The 12935-nt window shown below is 42.2% G+C and overlaps 1 protein-coding gene across 9 annotated transcripts in view; it reads left to right on the top strand.

The window, feature by feature from the left end:
* Window positions 1-12935, top strand: part of KMT2A (lysine methyltransferase 2A) — an 80636-nt gene that overhangs the window by 46000 nt on the left and 21701 nt on the right. For 8 of the 9 annotated variants that reach the window (XM_070490147.1, XM_070490150.1, XM_070490144.1 and 5 more), the window contains 11 exons: window positions 761-954; window positions 1282-1388; window positions 2240-2377; window positions 3421-3579; window positions 3837-3954; window positions 4073-4151; window positions 5182-5342; window positions 5538-5723; window positions 5938-10177; window positions 10852-10932; window positions 11824-11888. In XM_070490147.1, the coding sequence (XP_070346248.1) occupies window positions 761-954; window positions 1282-1388; window positions 2240-2377; window positions 3421-3579; window positions 3837-3954; window positions 4073-4151; window positions 5182-5342; window positions 5538-5723; window positions 5938-10177; window positions 10852-10932; window positions 11824-11888 (5528 nt within the window). The remainder of the gene's footprint in view (window positions 1-760; window positions 955-1281; window positions 1389-2239; window positions 2378-3420; window positions 3580-3836; window positions 3955-4072; window positions 4152-5181; window positions 5343-5537; window positions 5724-5937; window positions 10178-10851; window positions 10933-11823; window positions 11889-12935) is intronic. The other variant, XM_070490151.1, reaches the window with a different exon arrangement.

Genomic DNA, 12935 nt, shown 5'->3' with positions numbered 1-12935 from the left:
TAAAAAATTAATCAGTTGAGGGACCAGTCCAGTGGTGCAGCAGTTAAGTTCGCACATTCTGCTTCAGCGGCCTGTGGTTTGCCGGTTTGGATCCTAAGCACAGACCTACCCACTGCTTAGCAAGCCATGCTGTGGCAGGCGTCCCACATATAAAGTAGAGGAAGATGGGCACGGATGTTAGCTCAGGGCCACTCTTCCCCAGCAGAAAGAGGAGGATTGGCAGCAGATGTTAGCTCAGGGCTAATCTTCCTCGGGAAAAAAAAACCAGTTGAAATGCCTTTTCAGTGCTGGTGTAGAGACAAGACTTAATGTTTAGTATAGTCTGTTGCCCTTTTTTTTCTTTCTTTATATATTTGCTATGTTTTAGGGAACTTGGTTTAACTTGTGGCATATGTTCTATATATATATGGCCCAATAATTCGGCTTGTTAGAGTTCTGTTTCATCTGGGCTGCTCTCTCTACTGCTCTTGATTCTCCATACTTAACCTTACATTTTTATTCCAATAAATCCTTTTGATTCTTTTGTAAGGTTATCATTTGTTTCTGGAAGTTTAACCAAGATTGAGATATATTATATTTTTAAAAATAATAAAGTCCTTTGTATTTAGGCAGTTTTCAAATTCTGTGACTTGTTCTTACATTCTGTGAAAGGCTCATGCATGGGGCCGAGGCCTGATGATATCAAGAATTTTATTATTTTGTATAGTTCTAGGTATATTGTAGGAGTTCAATAAATGCTTGTTGAATCGATTGTTTTCAGCAGTGGGATGTTACCAAACGCAGTGCTTCCACCTTCACTTGACCATAATTATGCTCAGTGGCAGGAGCGAGAGGAAGACAGCCACACTGAGCAGCCTCCTTTAATGAAGAAAATCATTCCAGCTCCCAAACCTAAAGGGCCCGGAGAACCAGACTCACCAACTCCTCCGCACCCTCCTACACCACCGATTTTGAGTAAGGCACCAAACGAAGAGCCATTATCCATTTCTCTCTAGGTGCTCATGATTGACTTTGTGAATCCAAATTTAATATACTCGCATATTGGAAAGAAATTTTCAGGTCATCCTTAAATGTAATAAAATCATTATTTTTGCTTCCTTTGGAATGTTAACAAGGAAATGATATACATAGTGTAACAGATGGTGAGATAGTATAACTTTGAACACTTTTTGGAAGTGTTTATTTTGTAGGCTATAGGCTTTTAAGCTGAATTGTTATCTTTTCTCCTACAAGTTAGACATAGTATTGCCAGTTTTAACTGGATGTCTTTTGGGTTCCAAGGTACTGATAGGAGTCGAGAAGATAGCCCAGAACTGAACCCACCCCCAGGCATAGAAGATAATAGACAGTGTGCGTTATGTTTGACGTATGGTGATGACAGTGCTAATGTAAGTACCTTGGCGAATAGGGTCCTATTTATTAGACAACCATAATGAACTGTTTGTCCTTTGTGTCTAAACTTGATGACTGGGTGCCATTTATTTAATGAATGTTTGTCACTTAGTTTGTGGCACTTGGGTTTTTGTCTATAACTGATTTCGTTGATTTAAAAGATGCTTTGCCTTAAATTAACCTGCTGATGTCTAGTAATTTCTACAGGAAGTTCCTCAAAAAAGATTTTATGAAAGTCAATAAAACATAAGTTGCATGTTAAATGGCTTGTGTTCAATGTAGTATAGCAGAATGGTTAGGATCCCAGTTCCGGCAGGCTGTCTGGATTCATCTCTGTGCTTTAGTGACTAGTTGTTGACCTTGGCAAGGAACTTAACCTCTCTGACCCTCAGTTTCATTTTTAAAATGAGGATAATAATAATACTTAGAAGGGTTATGAGGATTAAAGGAAATAATGTATGTAGAGACTTATTTACTGCCTGGCACGTAGTGAGCTTACAAGAAAAAAAGATTTTTTAATGCAAGCTGAGAGAGAGAGAGACCTGCCTTTGAAAGATGGTTTTAAAGAAGTCAGTGCATACTTTTATAAACTTACCACATGTTGCTTATTTTTTAATTCTCTGCGTTTATAAAATATTTCCAGTCTATGGAAAAGGTCATCTAGAAAAGAGAGAAGTGGAAACAGAGAAACATTGAAAAATGAATTGTGATTTTTGTGTGCATCCCTAAGTTAAAGAATTATCATTGATTTATTGAAGTTATCTTCACCAAGGTAAAGCTAATAGCAAGGAAAATCTTCTTTGACATGATATTTTTTAAAGAATAAAGAAATCTCTTCATTTCCTAGGATGCTGGCCGTTTGCTATACATTGGCCAAAATGAGTGGACACATGTAAATTGCGCCTTGTGGTCAGCAGAAGTGTTTGAAGATGATGATGGGTCACTAAAGAATGTGCATATGGCTGTGATCAGGGGCAAGCAGCTGGTAAGAACTTGTGGGTAAATGTTATCGAAAAGATACCCTCTTAGTTTCCAGATAGTCTTTCTGTGGCTAAATGCTGCCTCACTATGGTTTTCTTAGTGCCTTCAGAATGGTTAGCCAACAGCAAATACTGTTGTGCACTGTAGGCAGATTGCTGTTCTGACTGAGCCTTAGAGGATGGGTGCAAAACAAATAGAAAATAAAGTATACGTAGTTTGGGAGATAATTCAGATGTGCAAGAAAGGTGTTAACTTATTAAGTGATTTAGACAAAATGACTCAAAGGTCCCAGTGGAATCAACACTCTGAAGTTTCATGGGATAAACACACGTAAATACATACACGAAGAGGGGATGTGGAAAGGGATCAGTAGCAGCTGAGAGTAAACAGAAAAGGCCACGAAGGAGTAAAGCTTAAAAATTTTAAAAGCTATATTTTGAAGGAGGGGAGAAAATGAAGGATTATCAAAAAGAAACAAAAATATAGCACGTGCAGAGAAACAATAGAAGTAAATTGTGTGGAGAGCATAGTCTTCCCTGGGGAGGAGCCCAGATTGTGACGGTAACAGAATAAGGTGGTGACATACAGGCCAGTTGAAGGAGATCTTTGAGTCACATGATCAGTTTATCTGTTAAGCCTAGTAACTAGAGAACCATTATGTTTCTGACTAGTTTTATCTTTCTAGAACTGAGTTCTTTTGCATATAATAGCTTTCTAGCAAGATGATGTTTTTAGCATTGATCTTCAAAGTTTCATCTCCTCTAAATCAGTCTTGCATCCTAGAAAAAAACCTATGTTTTGGTCCAAATTCTGAATCAAATTGTAATACTTAAATTTAGTAGTTATAGGGCCTGTTGGACAATAGGAGAGAGAGGATTTTTAGAGAAAGCTTTATGGCTTATATGACTTTCTCTGTAATTTAGCAGATTATCGATAAACAAAATGAATTGTAGGAAGCCCAGACTGGGGTGATTCTGTAGAGTAGATGGAAAATGGCTTAAAACATCTGAAAGTCTGACCAGGACTCTGTTCTTTCTGGATTGTTAGAGATGTGAATTCTGCCAAAAGCCAGGAGCCACTGTGGGTTGCTGCCTCACATCCTGTACCAGCAACTACCACTTCATGTGCTCCCGAGCCAAGAACTGTGTCTTTCTGGACGATAAAAAAGTGTATTGCCAACGACACCGGGATTTGATCAAAGGCGAGGTGAGAGAGCTTTAATTGCATTTTGAATTCTCTACGAATTCAGGGAAACTGTGCTAAAAATAACAAGATGGTAAACTTTGTTTCGCCTTCCTACTAGGTGTTACTAGAACCACTTCCTCTTAGGAGAAATACAGAAGTCTTGCTAGTGAAACAGAAGGGTGATTTTGAGATATGCTCTGTACTTTCCCTCTAAGAGAGTCAGTACCATGAGCATAAAGGGGCAGCCTATTAACAGCTACCCTCGGTTTCCATTTAAGGTGGTTCCTGAGAATGGATTTGAAGTTTTTAGAAGAGTGTTTGTGGACTTTGAAGGAATCAGCTTGAGAAGGAAGTTTCTCAATGGCCTGGAACCAGAAAACATCCACATGATGATTGGTGCGACGTGGGCCTTGGTTGTTGGGGAAGCTGGGTGCATCATTGGGCACTTTCTTGTCTTCAGTTAAAATGAGCCTTCTCATTATGCCCTCTAATCAGTTCTTCTTTCCTTGTTCAGGCTCCATGACAATTGACTGCTTAGGAATTCTGAATGATCTCTCTGACTGTGAAGATAAGCTCTTTCCTATTGGATATCAGTAAGTAGCACTGTAAAGAGGAGACAGCAGCCCCCACAACTTGAGCACCCTGAAGCCATGAGGAGGTCATTACATGTAGGGCCAGACTTGTTAGCTACTAAAAATTAACTACTGTTTTTTCTAGTTCTTGTAGATTGGGACTAAAGTATCATTTTATGTCAGTTAAATCCAGTTAGAGAAGGAGGGCATAATTTCAGAATAATTTCCAAATAAAACCTAACTGGAAAACACAAGGTCTGTCTCTTAAGATCCACTAAATTCCATTCATCTGGATTCAGAAGTTCAGATTGTTGTCACGAATCAAACACCTCATGCTCCAGTCCTCAGTTGTACATTTTATAGGCCCTCCTAAAATTATAAACCCCTACAATAAAAATCAGATTCTCCAGTAAGCATTTACAATTTTTCCTAAATGGAGAAAATTGTTTAAACTTCTAACAAGCTGACAATATAAATTTACAATTCTCTATCTCTCCGCCTTTGGAGTCTCCGTTTGCCTTATATACTCCAGTTTATTCTGCATTCCAGTTCTGACGACACAGTCTGTGCTTCCCATGTCAGCTGGCAGCCCTTTGTGTAGACTAGGCTCCGTCAGCCTCCAACAGATTGGAAGCATTTACATTATCCATGTTTCCTGGGGCTTTTCTCCCAAAGGAAATGCCTCAGGTTTGCTTTTTCCTTACTTGGTACCCATTGTGGGGCAGTAGTCCCTTCCTGACGGCCAGTAACTATTTTTTATAGTAGTTAGTATTTTTCTTTCTCTGCACTTGAGGTTATTTTACTATTTTTGTCCCCTACTTATAATACAATAAAAAAGATTTTGTGCTATTTTCTGAGAGGCTGGGAAAAACCAAAGACTTGAAAAAGCTTGGAACATCCTAACTAGGGGAATCTATAATAAGAATTGATGAAATACAGCTAAATTCTCTTAATCAAGGGGACCAGGGAAACTACGATGAGAAGAGATTTTGACTGTTAGCCTCTGCTTCCATACTGTCACTTATGGTGACTTTACAAATCTGTTTGCCAGGTGTTCCAGGGTGTACTGGAGCACCACAGATGCTCGCAAGCGCTGTGTGTATACATGCAAGATAGTAGAGTGCCGGCCTCCAGTTGTAGAGCCGGATATCAACAGCACTGTTGAACACGATGAAAATAGGACCATCGCTCATAGTCCATCATCTTTAGCAGGTTAGTCTGTGATCGAGAGGGGACTTGAATTAGATTTTTGGGAGTACTGTGATTGAAGGGTGGGAAAAAAATCCTTTCTTTAGAAGCTCTTGTTTATTTCTATTTTGATATTTATCTAATAGCTGGCGTTTTATGGGTTCGTTTGTTTGATATTTTAATTGGACTTTTTCAGTAAGACTTTATTTCTTACCACAGAAATTTCATCTAAAGAAAGTCATAACACAGCTGAGAATATAAGTCCTCCGTCACCAGACCGACCTCCTCATTCGCAGACCTCTGGTTCCTGTTTTTATCATGTCATCTCCAAGGTCCCTAGGATTCCAACACCTAGTTATTCTCCAACACAGAGAGCCCCTGGCTGTCGGCCGTTGCCTTCTGCAGGTAAAGGACTTCATCGACCTAGTTTACCTGAGAAGGTTGACTCAAAAATTAGTCTGTAATTCTTTCAAGCAACTTTACCTTAGTGACTTTTGCTAATCGGAAATGTTAATTTTTAGTTACTTATAAATATAGATAGCCAAGTCATTGAAACCAATGACAACCACACATTTGTTCTATCTGTAATAGACGTTATTACTTTTTCTCTCTTGTTTAGGAAGTCCTACCCCAACCACTCATGAAATAGTCACAGTGGGTGATCCTTTACTCTCCTCTGGACTTCGCAGCATTGGCTCCAGGCGTCATAGTACTTCTTCCTTGTCACCCCAGCGATCTAAACTCCGGATAATGTCTCCAATGAGAACTGGGAGTACTTACTCCAGGAATAGTGTTTCCTCAGTCTCCACCGTGGGGACTGCTACAGATCTTGAGTCAAGTACCAAAGCAGTCGATCATGTCTTAGGTCCACTGAATTCAAATACTAATTTAGGACAGAACACTCCCACCTCTTCAAATTTGCAAAGGACAGTGGTTACTATGGGCACTAAAACCAGTCACTTGGATGGATCTTCATCTTCAGAAATGAAGCATTCCACTGCTTCAGACTTGGCATCCAAGAGCTCCTCTTTGAAGGGAGAGAAGACCAAAATGCTAAGTTCCAAGAGTTCGGAGGGATCTGCACATAACGTGGCTTACCCTGGCATTCCTAAACTGGCCCCACAGGTTCATAATACAACATCTGGAGAATTAAATGTTAGTAAAATCAGCACTTATGTTGAACACTCTTCGGCGCCGTTTTCTTCTAAAGAGACCCTCTCCTTCCCACCAGTCCATTTGAGAGGGCAAAGGAACGATCGAGACCAACATACAGATTCTAACCAATCAGCTAATCCCCCTCCCAGTGAAGATACTGAAGTCAAAACCTTGAAGCTCTCTGGAGTAAGCAACAGATCATCCATTACCAATGAACATGTGGGATCTAGTTCCAGAGACAGGAGACAGAAAGGGAAAAAATCTAGTAAAGAAACTTTCAAAGAAAAGCATTCCAGTAAATCTTTTTTGGAACCTGGTCAGGTGACGACTGGTGAAGAAGGAAACCTGAAGCCAGAGTCTGTGGATGAAGTTTTGACTCCTGAGTTTATGGGACGACCATGTAATAATGTTTCTTCTGATAAGATTGGGGACAAAGCTCTTTCTGTTCCAGGAGTCCCCAAAGCTCCATCCATGCAAGTAGAAGGATCTGCCAAGGAATTACAGACACCCCGGAAACGCACAGTTAAAGTAACACTGACACCTCTAAAAATGGAAAGTGAGAGTCAGTCCAAGAATACCCTGAAAGAAAGTAGTCCTGTTTCCCCTTTGCAAATAGAGTCAGCATCTCCAACAGAACCGATTTCAGCCTCCGAAAGTCCAGGAGATGGCCCAGTGGCCCAACCAAGCCCCAATAATACCTCATCTCAAGATTCTCAAAGTAACAACTATCAGAATCTTCCAGTACAGGACAGAAACCTAATGCTTCCAGATGGCCCCAAACCTCAGGAGGATGGCTCTTTCAAGAGGAGATATCCCCGTCGTAGTGCCCGAGCACGTTCTAACATGTTCTTTGGGCTCACCCCACTCTATGGAGTAAGATCCTATGGTGAAGAAGACATTCCGTTCTACAGCAGCTCAACTGGGAAGAAGCGAGGCAAGAGGTCAGCTGAAGGACAGGTGGATGGGGCTGACGACTTAAGCACTTCAGATGAAGATGACTTATACTATTACAATTTCACCAGAACAGTGATTTCTTCAGGTGGAGAGGAACGGCTGGCATCTCATAATTTATTCCGGGAGGAGGAACAATGTGATCTTCCAAAAATCTCACAGTTGGATGGTGTTGATGACGGGACAGAGAGTGACACTAGTGTCACAGCCACAACAAGGAAAAGCAGCCAGATTCCAAAAAGAAATGGTAAAGAAAATGGAACAGAGAACTTGAAGATTGATCGACCTGAAGATGCTGGTGAGAAAGAACATGTCATCAAGAGTTCTGTTGGCCACAAAAATGAGCCGAAGATGGATAACTGCCACTCTGTAAGCAGAGTGAAAACACAGGGGCAGGATTCCTTGGAAGCTCAGCTCAGCTCATTGGAGTCGAGCCGCAGAGTCCACACAAGCACCCCCTCAGACAAGAATTTACTGGACACTTATAATCCTGAGCTCCTGAAATCTGATTCAGATAATAACAACAGTGATGACTGTGGGAATATCCTGCCCTCAGACATTATGGACTTTGTTCTAAAGAATACTCCATCCATGCAGGCGCTGGGTGAGAGCCCAGAGTCCTCTTCATCAGAGCTCCTGAATCTTGGCGAAGGCTTGGGTCTTGACAGTAATCGTGAAAAAGACATGGGTCTTTTTGAAGTCTTTTCTCAGCAGTTGCCACCCACAGAACCTGTGGACAGCAGTGTCTCTTCCTCTATCTCAGCAGAGGAGCAGTTCGAGTTGCCCCTGGAGCTGCCATCTGATCTCTCTGTCCTGACCACCCGGAGTCCCACTGTCCCTAGCCAGAATCCCAGTAGACTAGCTGTAATCTCAGACTCAGGAGAGAAGAGAGTAACTATCACAGAAAAATCTGTGGCCTCCTCTGAAGGTGACTCAGCCCTGCTGAGTCCAGGAGTAGATCCAACCCCTGAAGGCCACATGACTCCTGATCACTTTATCCAAGGACACATGGATGCGGACCACATCTCCAGCCCTCCTTGTGGTTCAGTGGAGCAAGGTCATGGCAACAATCAGGATTTAACTAGAAACAGTAGCACCCCTGGCCTTCAGGTACCTGTTTCCCCTACCGTTCCTATCCAGAACCAGAAATATGTGCCCAATTCTACTGATAGTCCTGGCCCATCTCAGATTTCTAATGCAGCTGTCCAGACCACTCCACCCCACCTGAAACCAGCCACTGAAAAACTCATTGTTGTTAACCAGAACATGCAGCCACTTTATGTTCTCCAAACTCTTCCAAATGGAGTGACCCAAAAAATCCAATTGACCTCTTCTGTTAGTTCTACACCCAATGTGATGGAGACAAATACTTCAGTATTGGGGCCCATGGGAGGTGGTCTCACCTTGACCACAGGACTAAATCCAAGCTTGCCAACTTCTCAACCTTTGTTCCCTCCTGCTAGCAAAGGATTGCTCCCCATGCCTCATCACCAGCACTTACATTCCTTCCCTGCAGCTACTCAAAGTAGTTTCCCACCTAATATCAGCAGTCCTCCTTCAGGTCTACTTATTGGGGTTCAGCCTCCTCCAGATCCCCAACTTTTGGTTTCAGAAGCCAGCCAGAGGACAGACCTCAGTACCACAGTAGCCACTCCATCCTCTGGACTCAAGAAAAGACCCATATCTCGTCTTCAGACCCGAAAGAATAAAAAACTTGCTCCCTCTAGTACCCCTTCAAACATTGCCCCTTCTGATGTGGTTTCTAATATGACATTGATTAACTTCACACCCTCCCAGCTTCCAAATCATCCCAATCTGTTAGATCTGGGGTCACTTAATACTTCATCTCACCGAACTGTCCCCAACATCATAAAAAGGTCTAAATCTGGCATCATGTATTTTGAACAGGCACCCCTGTTACCACAGAGTGTGGGAGGAACTGCTGCCACGGCGGCTGGCACATCAACCATAAGCCAGGATACTGGCCACCTCACATCAGGGCCTGTGTCTGGCTTGGCATCCGGTTCCTCCGTCTTGAATGTTGTATCCATGCCAACAACAACAGCCCCTACAAGTAGTGCATCAGTTCCAGGACATGTTGCATTAACCAACCCGAGGTTGCTTGGTGCCCCAGATATTGGCTCAATCAGCAATCTTTTAATCAAAGCTAGCCAGCAGAGCCTGGGGATTCAGGACCAGCCTGTGGCTTTACCACCAAGTTCAGGAATGTTTCCACAGCTGGGGACATCACAGACTCCCTCTACTGCTGCGATGACAGCAGCATCTAGCATCTGTGTGCTCCCCTCTACTCAGACCACGGGCATAACAGCTGCTTCCCCTTCTGGGGAGGCAGGAGAACACTATCAGCTTCAGCACGTGAACCAGCTCCTTGCCAGCAAAACTGGACTTCTCTCCTCCCAGCGTGATCTTGATTCTGCTCCAGGGACCCAGGGATCCAACTTTACCCAAACAGTAGATGCTCCTAACAGCATGGGGCTAGAGCAGAATAAGGCTTTATCCTCAGCTATGCAAGCCAGCTCAGCCTCTCCTGGAGGCTCTCCATCCTCCGGACAGCAGTCAGCAAGCCCCTCAGTGCCGGGTCCCACTAAACCCAAACCAAAAATCAAACGGATTCAGCTGCCTTTAGACAAAGGGAATGGCAAGAAGCACAAGGTTTCCCATTTGCGGACCAGTTCTGAAGCACACATTCCAGACCAAGAAGCCAACACGACACCCCTGACCTCAGTCACAGGGTGAGAGATCCGAATGTTAGCTGTGCCGTGTCTGTGGGGTGTGTGCTCTGGGGCAGCGGCTGTTGCAGTGGTGGTCTTCGGGGAGGGACGTTCCTCTGTCCAAGCTGCATTACTCGGGGGTTTTCTGGGTTTTGACTTTGATTTCTTTTTTCTCATGGTGGTGACTTATAGAGCACAATTTAGTTCCATCTGTGGGCAGTTTGTCTCTTGGATAGAATCACATCTTGGATTACTCTTTGCTCGGATTTAAAACAGTGCTACTGTTTGCTCCTGCTTCTTTTTTGCTGAGCCTTAGGGTACGGAGGGATGATTAGTCCTGTCTGGAGGGCAGACCACCTGTTGTAGATCCTCATGGTCTCCTTTCATAAAACATTACCATGAAAGAGTAACTTATTTAAAGTGCACAAGTCTATTTTTACATGCGTATGCACCCATGTAGCCACCATTAAATCAAGATATAAAACATTTCTGGTGCCCCAGAAGGTTCCTTGTGCCCTTGCTTAGTCAGTACCCCTCAAGGTAACCACTCTCTAACCTGTATCACCACGGGTTAGTTTTCCCGGCTCGTAAATTTTATCAGATTGCGATAGAGTCATTTCTTTACGCTGACCTCCACATTTGGTACGTATTTACTGGTGGTTTTTTTTGAAAAGATACAAATAATTCTGTTCTAGGACTCCGGGAGCAGAGCCGGAGCAGCAAGATACAGCTAATGTGGAACAGTCATCACAGAAGGAGTGTGGGCAGCCCGCAGGGTGAGAATAAAGATTAGTTCTCTAAGATTAAGCCCTCAATTCCATCTACCTCATTTTAAAAATAGTTTTTCATGATTTGTAAAGATTTTTGTTGTCACGGTCTTTTTAATGGAAGTAATACACACTTGTAAAAAAAAAAAGGCATAGCATTATTTAAATAATGGATAATGGTTCTGTGTTCATCCTGCCTACCCTCCTCCCAATCTCTTCCCTGGAGGTAACCATTGCTAATAATTTGTTTTAATCCGTGCAGATATTTCTATGCATATAAAGAAATGTATGTGTACATACTGTTCTGTACTTGTTTTTTCCCTCATATGTTGTATTGTGTAGATATTTCTGTGCCATTCCATGTAGATGCAGTTCATTTTTTTAACGCCTGCCTCTAGTTCTCTTGTGTGGACATACAATAAATTATTTAACTAGTCCTCTATTGATATGCATTTGGATTGTTTCCAAGATTTATTTAATTGTGGACAGTGAAAATCGGCGGTGGGTTACTGGCTTGTGCAACATACTTTTATTTTTAGTTAAACCAGCTAACTTACTTAAGTAACTCCAGCACTGCTTCTAACAAGTATCCTTTCATTTTTTTCTAATACTAAGGATATGAGAAAAATTTCAAGGACACAGTCTACAACTCCAAAAGCAGAAACTTAATGTCAATATTGGGGAAAGAATCTCATAAAAGATACTTTTATGCCATGTACCGTACAGTAGTGTGGTGGTGGTGTTCATTCTACAGGTTGTACCCAAAGCGCCCTACGGTTCATTTCTACTCGTTGTTTTGTGTAGCTGACACAGCCATATGGCAGACTGTTGGCAGTTTTTGTCTTTGACTTGAAGAACTAGCTGATGCTACAGCTCACATTTAGGTTTCTTTTCATTTAGGCAAGTGGCTGCTCTTCCTGAGATTCAGATGACGCAAAATCCAACAAATGAACAAGAAAGTACAGGTAGGTGGGTGGGTAACAGGTCAGAATCAGAATTTCAAAGCCAAAAGTACTACAAAAATCACCTACATTACCTACTGATTTTCTGGATTAAAAAAAAAAAAAACCCTAAGCTCCAAAGAGGTGAAGTGATTGGTCAGAGTTGTGGACTAAAGCTCAGAGCAGAGCATCCATCTCCTGGTCCAGCGCTCGTCTGCTGCGTATTCTGTGATCTTCTGTCAACTAAAGGACACAGGACTAAAAAATCTGTGAAGACTCTTCTGCTCTGCTTGCTTTAACAGCAGTGTGGTTTAAATAGCTAGTGATAACCCGACTTTATCCCTTAGTTGTCACTGAAGGAAACCAACAATGGTTTTTATCATATAAGATAGCCAGATATTGGTTATGACACTAGATACATCTCCGTAGCACTTTCCATCTGTCCTAATGAATTTGATCAGTAAACAACTGGTCACTTCAAGATTAGAGAGTTCTGGATATAAGGCTTTGCCCATTTCCATCGAGGGAACATCCCAAAAGAGAACCAGGTAGAGAAAATGCGTAGGCATAAGATTTGGGACGTAATCACGTTCCACTGATTTGCTGATTCCCCAAGAGATACGTTTCTTTATGTAAGAAGACAGTGAGGGGTGGTGGCTGACTTGCAGACTCTGGAGCCCGATGGGTTGAAATCCCAGCTTTACCACTGATAAGCTGTATGAAACGGGGCCAAGTACTTAACCTCTGTCTGCCTCAGTGTTCTCACCTTCAATGTGTAGATAAGAATAACACCTACCTCACTGGATTGTTGTTGTAAGGTTTTTCTGAGTTAATATTATAGGAGGTTCCTAGAAGAATGCCTCATACATAGTGCTTCATGCGTATTAGCCATTATTATTTTTTAACTTTGACCCTATTGAGGGCAATTACTTATTGAAAAACTATCAAATTGTCATACCAGAAGCTCTGTCACAGAGACAGCATAACTTCATATATTAAAAAAAAAAAAATTCTAGGGGCCAGCCCCATGGTCGAGTGGTTAAAGTTCCGTGCACTCTGCTTCAGTGGCCC

Source organism: Equus asinus, chromosome 20 (assembly GCF_041296235.1).
Source record: "Equus asinus isolate D_3611 breed Donkey chromosome 20, EquAss-T2T_v2, whole genome shotgun sequence".
Lineage (NCBI taxonomy): Eukaryota > Metazoa > Chordata > Mammalia > Perissodactyla > Equidae > Equus > Equus asinus.
The sequence above is the reverse complement of the archived record's forward strand: the minus strand, read 5'-3'. Positions and strand labels throughout refer to the sequence as shown.